Genomic DNA, 15,452 nt, shown 5'->3' with positions numbered 1-15,452 from the left:
ATTTTCCGTACAATCCATTTTCTCTGAATCTTTTTCACTTATATCTAATGGGAAACAGAAAAAAACATATTTTCTCTACTGTAAAATTATATCAGTTTCTTGGCTGCAATGAAAATTCCTCCAAAGAAACCTCATTTTTTCAAACCTATTATGCCTGGTTTCAAGAATGGAATTGTAAGTTGTAATACTTTCATTTTTTTCACTTTTATATATGTCTCCTTTATTATGTATAAATTTCAATGGCTTCGATCTTCAAGTTCTTACTCGTTGCAGTTTAATATTATGAGTTTATAATGTAATCTTTGTTGTAATTTGTTCCAGGTTTCAGCTGAATCCTGGAACAAAAACATAGTACTCCTAAAGATCAAAAGCATAATCTAAATGAATATTGTTTTATTGGGTACAAAATAGTTACTCCCACCGTCGCAATTTATGTGGTATAGTTTGACTGAGTATAGAGTTTAAGAAATAAAGGAAGACTTTTGAATTTTGTGGTCTAAAATAAGCCAAAGTTATTTGTGTAGTTATAGAATATCTTGTAAAGCGTAAAAGGTAAAGTTTAAAGTTAAATTGTTGTCAAATAAGGAAATGTATCATTCTTTTTTGGGATAGACTAAAAAGGAAAGTGTATCACATTAATTGGGACAGAAGGAGTAGTTTTTTAGTGTTCTCAATGACAGAAGCTATGTATGCCATGAAAATTATATTGTGTATATAGGTAAAGCAATTTTTTTAAATGTATATGTATTAAACTTATTTTTCACTTTTATATTATTTTGTACGATGATGATGATGATATAGCTGGCCCCAACTTGTTTGGGACTGAGACTCGTTATTATTGTTTTGTGTGCGTGTGTGTATATATATAACACTTGTTGAATCCCCTCAAAAATCCCTATTGTAGTGTTTTCTGCATTCCTTTTAGAATTTCTGGCTAATTAAAAATACTGATATAATTGGACAAAGTTATTCTGAATATACATATTGTTGTTCTGCAGAATATTCCTAAAGGTTTCTTGAAGTATCTCAAGGGATACGAGCATATTGAACACGCAATGCTAAAAATAGAGGGCAAGAAATGGCCGGTGAAAGTGAACGGCCGACGACTGGAAGAGGGCTGGAAAAAGTTTGCAAAGGAGCAGGAGTTGCAGTTAGGATATTTGTTGATTTTCAGACATGAAGGAAACATGGAGTTTGAGGTTACAATCTTTGATTCAAGTCACTGTGACAGAGAATATGCAGAATATATACAAATACAAGAAGAGGAAGAAAATGAGGTGGAGGAAGAAGAAGAAGAGAACGAGGACGAGAAGGAAGAGGAAAAAGAGGAAGAGGAGGAAGAAGAAGAAGAGAATGAGGACGAGAAGGAAGAGGAAAAAGAGGAGGAGAAGGAAGAAGCAGCAGCGGCCGCAGCAGCCCATATTCTCGAAGAGACTTCCAAGAATTTTGAATTCAAAGGTGAAGTTCTTTTTAATAAGACAAACTAGAATAGAAAGAGAAAAGAAGAGTAACTTAGTGCTGAATATGGTATTGACTAGAAGTAACGATTTGTGCAAAAAGCTATTAATATGGAAATTATCATAAATAAACAATTTATAATACTTCAGAAATTAGCCAAAAGCTGTGGCTTGGGTAAGGTTTGTGTACATCCTACCTTCCCTAGACCCCACTTGTGGGATCACATTGGTTATGTTGTTGTGTGACGGATATTTAAATGCTGCTACTTGTTTTGAGTGTAATTTGTCATATTTAATTTCTTGAATAAACAAACAACTACGTCTCAATCTCAAGTAAATTGGGATTGACTATATGAATCTTCATAATCCATATCGTGCCATTTAAGCCCTTCAAAAATTTAATATACTGATGATGTAACAGAAAAATCGAGCCCCAGCATCGAGTCATCAGACATGGCTTCTTCCGATGCGGAAGCTGCTACCGGCAAGCCTTTTGGTCATTCTCATTTTGTATACACTATTAGACCATATTGCTTTGCATATGGTTACTTGGTAAGTCTCAAAACTCATTAATTTCACGTAAACTCTTGAAGAATCTTTAGGCTAAAGGAAGCATGTGCACCATCGTTCTTATTTTTATCTTTGTTAAGTGAAACTATGAAGCATATGAACTGTTTAATGATGCGTATACAGTGTGTCCCTAGACGTTTTGCATTTGCAAACGGTCTCATCACCAACAAGAAGTGCAGTTTGATTATAAGAGATCAAATGCAAATTAAGTCGTGGAATTTAAGGTTAAATTCTTGCAAAAACCGACTCTATATTGGAGAGGGATGGCGTAAATTCAGTGCTGATAATTGCTTAAAGGAGGGAGATCGTATTATGTTTGAGGTTGTTACTAATGGAGAGACACCTATGTGGGAATTTCATGTTCTTACTGATGCAGAGACTCCAATGAGGAAGTTTCAGGGTAAGTTTTCTCATCTAACCAGCTTCTTATTTCTTTGATGATCTTTCCTATTGTCATATGCACTACTTTTCTGTGTGGTATTTATTAATATTTGTATTGGATAGGATATTTTTTCTTTTTGCTTTTCTTGTCCAAAGTGTGTAATAGATAACTGTGGCGTAAACAACTATCTCTATTTGTATTTCATATCACTTTCTTTCGATCAGCACACTAGTCATTTTATCCTTTGCTACTCATAATTATTATTGAACTCCAACCTTGCATCCTCTTCCTGAGTAGTCTTATCTTGTGTGGTGTGCTTCATCTACATTTACTTGGCCTTTGTGGCTGCTTCTCCGAATATTTTTGCTTCCTTGTTTTGAGTGTAATTTGTCATATTTAATTTCTTGAAGAGACAAATAACTACGCCTCAATCTTAAGTAAATTGGGATTGACTATATGAATCCTCATAATCCATGTCGTGCCATTTAAGCCCTTCAAGAAATTTAATATACTGATGATGTAACAGAAAAATCGAGCTCTAGCATCGAGTCATCAGATACGTCTTCTTCTGATTCAGAAGCTGCTACCCACAAGCATATAGGTCATTCTCATTTTGTGTGCACACTTAGACCATATTGCTTTACATATGGTTACTTGGTAAGTCTCAAAACTCATTAATTTCACCATTTTTCTTATTTTTATCTTTGTTAAGTGAAACTATGAAGGATATGAAGTGTTTAATGATGTGTGTAAATGGTTATGCACCATGCCAGCGCGTTCCTAAACTTTTTGCACTTGCAAATTGTCTTATCAACAAGAAGTATGATTTGTCTATAAGAGATGAAAGGCAAAGGTCGTGGAATTTAAAGCTAACTTCTTCTAGCACTCAAGTCTTTATTGGAGATGGATGGCGTAACTTCATTGCTGACAATTGCTTAAAGAAGGGAGACAGTATTAGGTTTGAGGTTGTTACTGATGGAGCGGCTCCTGTATGGAAATTTCATGTAGTTACTGATGCAGAAACTCCAATAAGGAAATTTCAGGGTACGGTTTCTCATCTAACCAGCTTCTTATTTCTTTGATGATCTTTTCTATTGTCATATGCACTACTATTCTGTGTGGTATTTATGAATATTTGCATTGGATAGGATCTTTTTTCTTTTTCCTTTGTTGTCCAAAGTGTATAATACATAATTGTGGCGTAAACCACTATCTCTACTTGTATTTCATATCACTTTCTTTGATCAACATATTAGTCATTTTATCCTTTGCTGCTCATAATTATCATTGAATTCCAACCTTCCATCCTCTCCCTGAGTAGTGTTATCTTGTGTGGTGTGTTTCATCTACATTTACTAGGCCTTTGTCGCTGAATATTTTTAAATCTATGCATGTTTTGTTAACAGAACCAGGGCCACAAAATGTGCCACTTTTGATTTTTTTAGGTCTGGGATTCTGCTACTGTTGGGCATCTCGAATTTTTTGCCCTGGTTCCTCTGCTTATTTGGCATAGCATTTTTGCTTTGTATCTTTACTTTCTCTGTTTTGCTTCTGTTCATTTCCTTCTGCTACCATGCTTCCTTTCATAAGTTCATTGTTCTTCTGAGTGCCCTCGGTTTCAAAGAGTCTATGAAGGAAGACTTTTGTTAAAAAACAATGTTGCAATTACAGTTACTGTGAAAAGCTTTTGAGTGTGGTAGAAAACTTTTGAGCTGCTTTAGGCAGCCCATACTGTTGAAATGACTTCCAAGAATTTTGAATTCAAGGGTGAACTTCTTTTTAATAAGAAAAAACTAGAATATAAAGAGAAAATAAGATTAAATACCAAATTAAATCTTGAAAACATAATTTAATTGGTCTAATTAGTTTCTTAATAAAAAATAGTGACTACAATAACATAATTTGATATCGAAAGGCTTACATATAACATAGATAATTTGAATATCATGATATATTCAGTTACTATAAAGTAAATTAATATGAAGGATAGAAGGTTGAAAATGCTGACTACAGTATTGAATAGAAGTAATGTAAGTTGTACAAAAAGTTATCAATATGGAAATTATCATAAATAAACAATTTATAATACTTCAGTAAATAGCCAAAAGGTGTGTTGGATAACTAAATGCTGATACGTTTTCTAAGTGCAGTTTTTCATATTTAATTTCTTGAAGATACAAAATAACTACACCTCAATCCCAAGTAAGTTGGGATTGCCTATATGAATCCATGTTGTGCCATTTAAGCCCTTTAGGAAATTTTAATTTATTGATGATGTAACAGAAAAACCGAGCCCCAGCGCCGAGTCGTCAGACACGTCTTCTTCCTCCTCGGAAGCTACCATTCACAAGCCTTTTGGTCATTCTCATTTTGTATGCACTATTAGACCATATTGCCTTAAATATGGCTACTTGGTAAGTCTCAAAACTCATTAATTTCACCATTTTTCTTATTTCTACTTTTGTTAAGTGAAATTATGAAGGCTATGAACTGTTTAATGATGTGTGTAAATGGTAATACACCATGTCAGCATGTTCCTAAACATTTTGCACTAGCAAATTGTCTCGTCAACAAGAAGTATGATTTGTCTATAAGAGATGAAAGGCAAAGGTCGTGGAAATTAAAGCTAAATTCATGTAGCGCTCAAGTCTTTATTGGAGATGGATGGCGTAACTTCATTGCTGACAATTGCTTAAAGGAGGGAGATCGTATTATGTTTGAGGTTGTTACTGATGGAGAGGGGCCTGTATGGAAATTTCATGTAGTTACTGATGCAGAAACTCCAATAAGGAAATTTCAGGGTACGGTTTCTCATCTAACCAGCTTCTTATTTCTTTGATGATCTTTTCTATTGTCATATGCACTACTATTCTGTGTGGTATTTATGAATATTTGCATTGGATAGGATCTTTTTTCTTTTTGCTTTGTTGTCCAAAGTGTGTAATACATTAATGTGGCGTAAACAACTATCTCTATTTGTATTTCATATCACTTTCTTCGATCAACATGCTAGTCATTTTATTTTGTAGTCTTATCTTGTGCGGTGTGCTTCGTCTACATTTACTTGACCTTTGTGGCTGCTCCTCCGATTTTTTTTAAGTCTATGCATGTTTTGTTAACAGAACCAGGGCCACAAAATGTTCCGCTTTTAACTTTTTTTTTAGGTCTGGGATTCTTCTACTGCTGGACTTCTCGACTTTTTGGCCCTGGTTCCTCTGCTTATTTGGCATAGCATTTTTGCTTTGTACCTTTACTCTCTGTTTTGCTTCTGTTCATTTCCTTCTGCTACCATGCCTTCCTTTCATTGTTCTTCTGAGTGCCCTTGGTTTTAAAGAGTCTATGAAGGAGGACTTCTGCTAAAAAACAATGTTGCAATTACAGTTACTGTGAAAAACTTTTGAGTGTGGTAGAAGCCTTTTGAGCTGCTTTAGGTAGCGTCTAAGAAAGTATCTTGCTAAACTTTTAGAAGGCTGTTCTTAATCACTTCAATGAATAGTATCAGAAATTTAATTTATTGACGATGGAATAGGAAAACTTAGATCCAGTATTGAGTTGTCACACAAGGCTTCTTCCCAGGCAGAAGCTGCTACTCGCAAACCTTTTTGGTCATTCTTATTTTCTATGCACCATTAGACCATATTGCCTTGAGTTCCAAAACTAATTAATTTCGCGCGAGCTCTTCAAAAATCTTCAGGTACTGATTAGCGACTTCTCCTTGTTGTAAGAAGAGAGCTTCATCTTCACTACTTCTCTTTTGAACTTTAAAAACAAATACTACATTTTGGATGAAATGATTCATTTTTTGGCTTTCATATCATATGTTTGGTGATCTAGAAAAGAAGGGCATTCCTTGTCTTCATATTTCTTCCAGATCCAAGTTGGATTCCCGTTTTCTTGTCCATGCATTGATGAATCCAAATTCAAATCCGAGCACACTGCTCTGCCGATTGTTATGCTTGTATTAACCAAACCCTCGAGTCCTGTAAATTCGCCCTGCGGACATTGGGTTTGTTTGTTTTATGGGCAACTTTGCTAGCGATGGCGGTTACTAACAATTTCGACCATCTTACTTGGACATCTTTTCTCTTTTCTTGGTTTCTTTGTCCTCTAATCTTCTTTCCGGATATCGTGGGACCGGCATCTGATGACCTAACCCGGCCGAGCAAACCAGTAAACCCTGACCGATATAATAAAAGTAAGAAAACACAATGGAAATTAAGACGTCGCAATACTATCATGCAGCAATTTATAATTCAAAAATATAAGCATGTAATCAACAGTTAGCCCAAAGGCATCATTATTTTTTCTTTAAAAGGATCCTCTCAATCACTAAAGCTTCTCTTTATAACTCTAGCATCCTTATAGTTTCTACTTCAACTTGATGTTCTATTTTTGGATTTAAATTCATCTTCAGTTTCAATTAATTACGTTTTTCAATTTGAAAACCAGATTTGAGAGCAAATATGTCACACCCCAACCTAGGGAGTGTGGCCGGCACTCGGCACCCGAAGGCCCGAGCGAACCAACCATGGCATCTGTGACATGTAATATGAATAGTAGGCCGACAAGGCTGCAATATGACACTAACAAGAACCAAATGTATAATCCTGCACGCAGAAGAACCCAACAACAACCTATATATATATATAGCTAAGGCCAACAAGACTATATAGTCATGCCAACTGTACAGGGGGCCGACAAGGCCATGCAAAACATATATACACTGACAACTGGTCTGCAAGCCTCTAAAAGAGCAACACAATATCAACAGGTCGGGATAGGGCCCCGACATATCCCAAAACTATACATATACATATGCATCTGTACCTATAGACTCACAACCAGCAACTCCGAAGAAGTGGAGTGCGACACTCAACCGCTGATCTCGGTGTCCTACTGCGGAGGCACGCCGGCCTGTCTATCAGCACCTGTGGGCATGAACACAGCGCACAAAAGGCGTCAGTACGAAATATGTACTGAATATGTAGGGCGGTAAGCACAAGCACAAATAATGTAAATAATATGAGAAGAGATTTACAAACAACCTGAAACTCTGTTCAAAGCCACTGAGGGCGACCATAACCACAACATAAATGTAAATGCGTGCTCGTAAAATCATTCCTCACTGTGGAGGTATATATATCATATCATATAACAATAATAATAAATTCCTCTGTGGGGTGAGCTCATCATCACAACATCATCTCTGCCCAACTGATCAGTGGCGATGCACAGCTACGTGCCTACCCGGCCGCCTACAGCACGGCTCGGTAAAGAAGAAACATGTCTAGGTGCACATATAAGTGCCTACCCGGCCGACTATAGCGCGGCTCGGTAATGAAAATAAACACACATATATATATAAGTGCAATGCAAGACCAACCTCAGAAGAGATATCATGACAAGAGTCGAAGTGACCTATCGTCGTTATCCTTCGACTATCGTTATTGTCCCTACGTCCTTTGGTTTCCAACTATGAGACAACCAACACAAGAAACATGGAAGTTACGTAGTACGGATTTGTTTGAAGTAGACATCATGTTCAAGCTATCAGTAACCATGATCAATATGAACGTCGAAAAAAGATCGAACAAAAGAATTTTAATTCTCTTTGAGCACGAACAAGGAAGGATGAGAATACTTAAATCTTCTTCGATGTGAGTTATTCATGAGAAAAGGGCAGATTTAATCATATTTATCAATTTGAAGTGGAGCAGTTCGAATTCGATGAAACAATCCAATAAACGTTCCTTCGAGTTCTAGTCATGCCGAAAGATATAAAGAAGGACCCTACATACCTCGTTGATAGAGCTATACGCGTCTTCCGGGTCCTTGAATACCTTATGAAAGATAACCTACACAAAACGAACTATTCAAGATCAAATCAAACTCATAGCCCATGAAAGTCTTCACTTAGACATTTAAGCAAGCAACTCGCGGGCATAAGTTCGTAGGCTCTTTTGTAGCTCAATTTTCCCGCAAAACGCTACAAAATTTTACTTTCCTACCCCCCCTCATCAGTACAATCCTATCCATACCACCATAACTCCAAGCAACATGTTAAAACTATATAAAACAGCCCAACAATCAAGCCAAGTCCATAAGAGTTCATAAGAAATGCAAAAGCTTATTCTATGGGGGTTTCTACCTAGTTTCTAGGTTTAATTACTTGTAAGGCTCAAAGAGATGAAGAGAAGGTAATCATACCTCAAAAGTTGAATAATACTCTGCAACTTAAGTTATTTCAAGATGAAGCTTTCTTCCGAAAATCGAAACAACGAGAAATCTACGATTCTATGATTGTCATGTGATTCCTTATGTTGTAATCACTTGATTTGCCTTTGAACTTAGTTGTGATTGATGGAGAATAAATTTGGGAGAGTATAAGGGCTGTTCTAGGGTTTAATATTGATGAAAATGAGGGCCTAAAACGTTGGGGCCTCTATTTATATCACTTAAGTTGGGCCCACTGCTCTGTGGCAGTTTGCACCCTTGTACGGAAATGCGAATTTCTCTCTACTCGGATGTCGTATCGACAAACGGTTAAATGCGCTGTAAACTAGACTCGTAGACCTTCGATTTGATAGGTGGATCACCCCATAACTCCAAGTATATTGAGAGAAAAGCTCTTTCACATCTGACCCAAATTTCAGTGAAATTTACAAACGTAACTTGCGACGACCTTTGTCGACTTCCGTATCACAACTCATTTGACTTCAAAACTTAACGTACGACTATCATACTATTTAACTACCTCAAAAAAAAAAATACCTTCTTACCATGTTAGCAACCTTACGATACGACAACGCATGAAAACACGAGGTGTAACAAAATACATCACTTCAACCTGAAGAAAAGAAGCCTAATTTGGATGCTAAAAGAGCTTCCACTCAAGGTCTGAATTACAAGAGCACATACCCTTTGATAGTTTCATGATATCAGAGATAATTCGACTATCATGTTATGTACAGTTACTATAAAGTAAATTAATATGAAAGAAAGAAAGTTGAAAAATACTGAATACAGTATTGAATAGAAGTGATGAAGTTGTGCAAAAAGTTGTTAATCTGGAAATTACAACAACAACATACCCTGGGGTTTGGGGAGGGTAGAGTGTATGCAGCAATTGATAGTACTTCAGTAATTATCCAAAAGGTGTGTTGGATATTTAAATGCTGATACGTTTTCTAAGTATAGTTTGTCATATTTAATTTCTTGAAGATGCAAACAACTACGCCTCAATCGTGAGTAAGTTGGAATTGGCTATATGAATCCATAATGTGCCATTTAAGCCCTTTAAGAAATTTTTATTTATTGACGATGTAACAGAAAAAACGAGCCCCAGCAGAGAGTCATCAGACACGTCTTCTTCCTATTCAGAAGCTACCATTCACAAGTCTTTTGGTCTTTCTCGTTTTGTATGCACTATTAGACCATATTGCCTTAAATATGGCTATTTGGTAAGTCTCAAAACTCATTAATTTCACCATTTTTCTTTTTTCTATTTTTGTTAAGTGAAACTATGAAGGATATGAACAGTTTAATGATGTGTGTAAATGGTTATGGACAATGTCAGTGTGTTCCTCAACATTTTGCAAGTGCAAATGGTCTCATCAACAAGAAGTATGATTTGTGTATAAGAGATGAAAGGCAAAGGTCGTGGAATTTAAAGTTAAGTTCTTGTAGAGCTCAAGTCTTTATTGGGGATGGATGGCGTAACTTCATTGCTGACAATTGCTTAAAGGAGGGTGATCGTGTTATGTTTAAGGTTGTTACTGATGGAGAGGCGCCTGTATGGAAATTTCATGTAGTTACTGATGCAGAAACTCCAATAAGGAAATTTCAGGGTACGGTTTCTCATCTAACCAGCCTGTTATTTCTTTGGTGATCTTTTCTATTGTCATATTCACTAATTTTCTGTATGGTATTTATGAATATTTGTATTGGATAGGATATTTTTTCGTTTTGCTTTGTAGTCCAAAGTGTGTAATACATGGCGTAAATCACTATCTCTATTTGTGTTTCATATCACTTTCTTTGATCAACATAGTGACATACTAGTCATTTTATCCTTTGGTACTCATAATTATGATTGAACTCCAACCTTCCATCCTCTTCCTGAGTAGTCTTATCTTGTGTGTGGTGTGCTTATCTACATTTACTTGGCCTTTGTCACTGCTCCTCCAAAATCTGCATGTTTTGTTAAATGAACCAGGGCCACAAAATGTTTCGCTTTTGACTTTTTTAAGGTCTGGGATTCTGCTACTGTTGGACTTTCCGATTTTTTTGCCCTGGTTCCTCTGCTTATTTAGCATAGTATTTTGCTTTGTATATTTACTTTTTCTGTTCTGCTTCTTATCATTTCCGTCTGCTACCATGCCTTCCTTTCATTGCTCTTCTGAGTGCCCTTGGTTTTAAAGAGTATACTAAGGGACATTGTAAGTTGTAACACAACTATCCAAAAACACTTATATACAACAAGTAGCCCGAAGACATCATCGCAGACATCCTAACAACGCCATTTGCTTCATTCCATTTCCAATTTTACGCGACAAACTGAATGTGGCAGCCGCCGCTTCATTTTGCAAGGGGATTATTAGGCCAGATTGATATTTATATATTGACATAATATTTTATCTCTAGCTAGCTCTGGCTTTATCACTTTTAACTTGATCAATTGTTTCTAACACATCCACATGCATGTACTGTAAATCTATATATACAGCATCATATGATGGTAACTTGCGACTGAGAATTAACGCTGCAATTGCATTACCTTCATTTGTTATAGTAAGACCCAACTGATAGTACAAGAGAATTTGAAATTAGTAGATTAATCAACTTCTTAGACTTAAAAGTAGTTCACTGTGCAAAAAATGTGCATATAGTGGAAAGTTATCCCTTGAGACAGATTCTATCTTGTGGAACTGTTGATATGTTCTTTTGTTCATGAAGTACATTTTAAAAATATTTGACATGACTTTTTGTGTAATTAGCAAATGCTACAGAAAAGCCAAAGCCTCACGTCATGTCATCACACAAGGATTTCCCCGATGTAGAAGCAGCTAAGGACATGCCTCTGGGTCGCCCTCATTTTATTTCTACCATCAAGCCCAGTTGCTTTTCAAAGTATTTGTTTGTAAGTTGAAAACTAAATTCTACTTTCCTTGTTATTACGAAAACAAAGATGAACTCATTCCGTTATGAGAACTATTTTTTCTTTAATAATTCAAAATTGTGAAGCATAAGTATGAGCTATTTATGTGCAACTGGTTATGAACTGTTTCAGCATGTTCCAAAACTATTTGCACGGGAAAATGGCCTCAGAGACAGGAAATGTAGGATAACGATAAGAGATGAGCAAAGGTCATGGGCGTTTAAGCTATATGACAGTGCAGGCAGCACTTTCATTGGAGGTGGATGGAATAAATTTTGCGCTGCTAATTTCTTAAAGGAAGGAGATCCCATAATGTTTGAGTTGTTTCCCAAGGGAGAGAAACCTGTACTGAAATTTCACGGCAAGTTTCTCATCTTAGCCCTTTTCTCTTATATTTCATCCACCTTTTCCGCTATTTATCTATTTCTTTCTTATAAATCATAATTTCAGTGAAATGACATTTTTCTTTTTTTTCTTTTTTAAGGATCCTCTCTAGTTATTAAAGATTCTCTTTGTAACTTTTGCTTCCTTATAGTTTCTAAATTTACTTAATATTACTCATCTTCAGTTTGAGTTATGACGTTTTTCAATTTGAAATGTAGATTTGAGAGCAAATGCATCACTTCAGCCGAAAGCAAAGAAGCCTAATTTGGATGCCAAAAGAGTTTCCACTCAAAGTCTGTATTACAGGAACATACCCTGAAATTACATGACGACTTTTAGTAGTTTCTGTGATGACTTTAGTCGCCACAAAGAAGTCCTATTTTTCTTTTTCTTAATGTCTCTTTTTTTGAATGAAGAACAGGCCTCAGCATTGAGACCTCAGATATGACTGCTCCAAAAGCACAAGTATCCACTTCAACATCTGCTAATGCTAACCCTCATTTTATTTCTACTATTAAGCGTTACGCCATCCGCAGACCCTTTTTGGTGAGTGATTTGAACTTGTTTTAGTTAAGCCCTTAATAGTTACGATCTTAGCTACTCCCTCCGTTTCAGTTTAAGTGTCTTACTTTGACCTGACATGTAGTTTAAGAAAGTAATGAATGACTATTAAATCATATGGTCTTAAATTAAATATGTGTATAATGTATCAAAATACCCTTTGAATCTTGTGGTTTTAAACATGTCATGCGGAGTGACATTCTTCGTCAAATAGACTTAAAAAAAAGTAAAGACACATAAATTGAAACAGAGGGGAGTTAACATTTTTTGTGATATAACGCGATGTTGATCTACATATTGGGATAAATTTGAGCAGTATCTTCCAATCGCTTTTGCAAAATCAAATGGCTTGTTGAATCGACGTTGTGAGATGATTCTCAAAGATGAGAAACAGAGATCATGGTCGGTGCAGCTACAACCAAGGGGACTTAAATTTATAATTAGCAGGGGATGGACAGAATTCAGGAAAGCAAATGATGTCCAATTAGGAGATACTTATAAGTTTGAACTCATCAACAACGGAACAATACCTGTAGCGTATTTCCATTGTGAGTATTTCTTTACTTCCCTTTGTTTTCATGATCTTCCTCCGCATTATACTTGCTTTGGTTTTTTGTTCTTTGTCCATACGACTATAAAAATATTGGAGAGACTGGACGCTATAAGCAAATTTTCTGTGGTAGTGATATGAAAATATTATGCCACACTGTGAAAGAGTTTTATGAGATTCTTGAAAATGTGTTACTTATGATATTAAACGAATCTCGGAAGGTTTTGTCTGAAATCTAGCTTAGACTTCAATTAGTATGTAATTTTATGAAATCAAGTCTGCAAATTTTAGATTCATAGCAAAGAGAGTCTATGTTATGCTAAAAAAATATATTTTGCAGGTAAATATCCTGGGAAGGATACAGAGCCTGAGAGAAGCCCTTGACAAGTACTGAAGAATATGATATTTTTTGTATTGATTACATGTTGGCTAATCTCAAAAAAAGAATGTACTTTGATTTTTGTTCTTCAAAAGCCAAACCTGCTTTTGTATGATGTTAGCACTACTAACTCTTAAGACCCTTTTGGTTTATATCATGACACCAGAAGATAGAGGAGATGGTTATGGTGTATTTTATCCATGTTTGAGTGGATATGGATAGTTGGTTTTTAAGAGATTTGACATTATAACTCCCATTTTATATAGTAGTTAATGTTTTTGTCATTCAAATATGTTATTCCATATTAGATCCCTATTATCTTACATGACAAAACCGAATAATTGAAACATCAAATCAGAAAAATTGGACCGAACCAAATCAAATTTGTTTTGGTTTGGATGGTCCAATTGGATGACATTTTATTACAATTTATTAAAAGAATCTAATGCATACCCTAAAACAATCCAAAAAAATAAAAATGAAAAGCACAAAGATACCGCTAGTACTTCACACAAGTTCTTTTTTCTCCGTGTTTCACCTTATATGTCACTGTTATTATTTAAGGAGTTAAACATCTTTTTCTTTTGTCATATTTTGTTCAAATATTTTCCTTTTTAATCTTAGAAAGTCCTTAACTTGTAATACTCTTATCTAAATTCTAATTATATAGATTTTATTTCTTAAAAAAAAAGGACGAGTGAAGTGAACAGAGTTAACTCAAAAGTAAAGGAAAAAAAAAAAGTGGACAGAGTAATTATTCATTTTTTGCGCGGATTGCCCTTCTTTTGGGGTGATCTTTAAATTTTACCTCTCATATTTGTGGTTTTTAAATTTTGTCTCCCATATTGCTGGTCTTTAATTTTTGCCCTTTGCGTTGCAATCCTGAGCTTCGCGCAGAAATCATGAGGTTCGGGGTTCGAACCGCCGCTCAAACATAAATTAAAAAAAAAATCGCAAGGTAAGGTTTGGGTCGCGTGTGTGCCGGATCCGGCATACACTTGTTAAGGAATAACCAAAGTTATGCCGGACCAGCATACTCATGCCTTATGGGCAGACTTGGCATAAGTATGCTGGGTCCAGCATAACTTTGGTTATTTCTTAACAAGTATATGTCGAGTCTGGCATACTTATGGGCAGACTTTTAGTTAAGCCTTAACTAAAAGTCTTTTCCTAGTTATGCCTTATGGGGCAGACTTTTAGTTGAGGCATAACTAAAAGTATACCCATAAGGCATAATTTTTCCTTAAGACATAGACTTTGTCTTATAAAACAAACTTTTAGTTATGCCTTAAGGAAAAGTTCCGTCCTATGGGACATATTTTTAGTTATGCCTTATGGGGCAGACTTTTAGTTAAGGCATAACTAAAAGTATGCCCCTAAGGCGGAACTTATAGTTATGCCGGATCCGGCATAACTTAGTTATTCCTTAAGGAAAAGTTCCACCTTATGGGGCCTACCTTTAGTTATGTCTTATGGGACACACTTTTAGTTAAGGCATAATTAAAAGTTTACCTTGAAGTAAAAAAAATAAATATATATATGCCTCAAGGCAAAGTCTGCTCCATCGGCAGACTTTTGGTTAAACATAACTAAAATTCCGCCGGTGGGGCATAGCGAAATTCAAACTCTACCTTGCGAATTTTTTTAAAATTTTTGACCGAGTGGGATTTCGAACCTGAAACCCATGGGTTTTAGCCGAAGGGCAAAATTTAAGGGCAAAATACATATATATACATCTTTAGAGTAAATATTTACAAAACGCGAAACGTTTTTAGGTTTACAAGATATAACAAGAGAATACTTACAAACCTATACAAAAACCCAATTAGACGGCCAAAACCCATGGAATCACGCAAATACCGTTGGTTCCTACTCTTCCCATAATATTTCCCGCGATTTTTTCTCCCCCAATTTCGCTCAATGTTTTTAACCCTATCTCTTCGATTTCATTGAGGATTCGAGCCGTGGTTGAAACAATTGCAACGTTGATAAACAATCAATTCCTCAATCAA

General features: G+C 35.7%; 2 protein-coding genes across 2 annotated transcripts; both read left to right on the top strand.

Annotated features, from left to right (window-relative positions):
* Positions 1-36: 36 nt before the first annotated feature.
* Positions 37-6,875, top strand: LOC132066360 (B3 domain-containing protein REM10-like; the record flags this gene model as incomplete). Its single annotated transcript, XM_059459683.1, has 9 exons — positions 37-174; positions 999-1,458; positions 1,879-2,009; positions 2,151-2,427; positions 2,936-3,066; positions 3,183-3,453; positions 4,693-4,823; positions 4,940-5,210; positions 6,859-6,875. Coding segments are annotated over exons 1-9 (1,755 nt in total), but the record flags the coding sequence as incomplete, so codon positions are not given.
* A 2,370-nt stretch (positions 6,876-9,245) lies between these two features.
* On the top strand, positions 9,246-13,445 carry LOC132066353 (putative B3 domain-containing protein REM15). Its single transcript, XM_059459679.1, has 9 exons — positions 9,246-9,304; positions 9,739-9,869; positions 9,986-10,256; positions 11,406-11,548; positions 11,699-11,927; positions 12,169-12,243; positions 12,372-12,496; positions 12,828-13,059; positions 13,402-13,445. Exons 3-9 carry the CDS (start codon positions 10,169-10,171, stop codon positions 13,443-13,445), a joined length of 936 nt encoding a protein of 311 aa, XP_059315662.1. The 5' UTR covers positions 9,246-9,304; positions 9,739-9,869; positions 9,986-10,168.
* Positions 13,446-15,452: the final 2,007 nt, after the last annotated feature.

Source organism: Lycium ferocissimum, chromosome 1 (assembly GCF_029784015.1).
Source record: "Lycium ferocissimum isolate CSIRO_LF1 chromosome 1, AGI_CSIRO_Lferr_CH_V1, whole genome shotgun sequence".
NCBI lineage: Eukaryota > Viridiplantae > Streptophyta > Magnoliopsida > Solanales > Solanaceae > Lycium > Lycium ferocissimum.
Note: the sequence above shows the minus strand (reverse complement) of the source record. Positions and strands in the feature narration are given on the sequence as shown.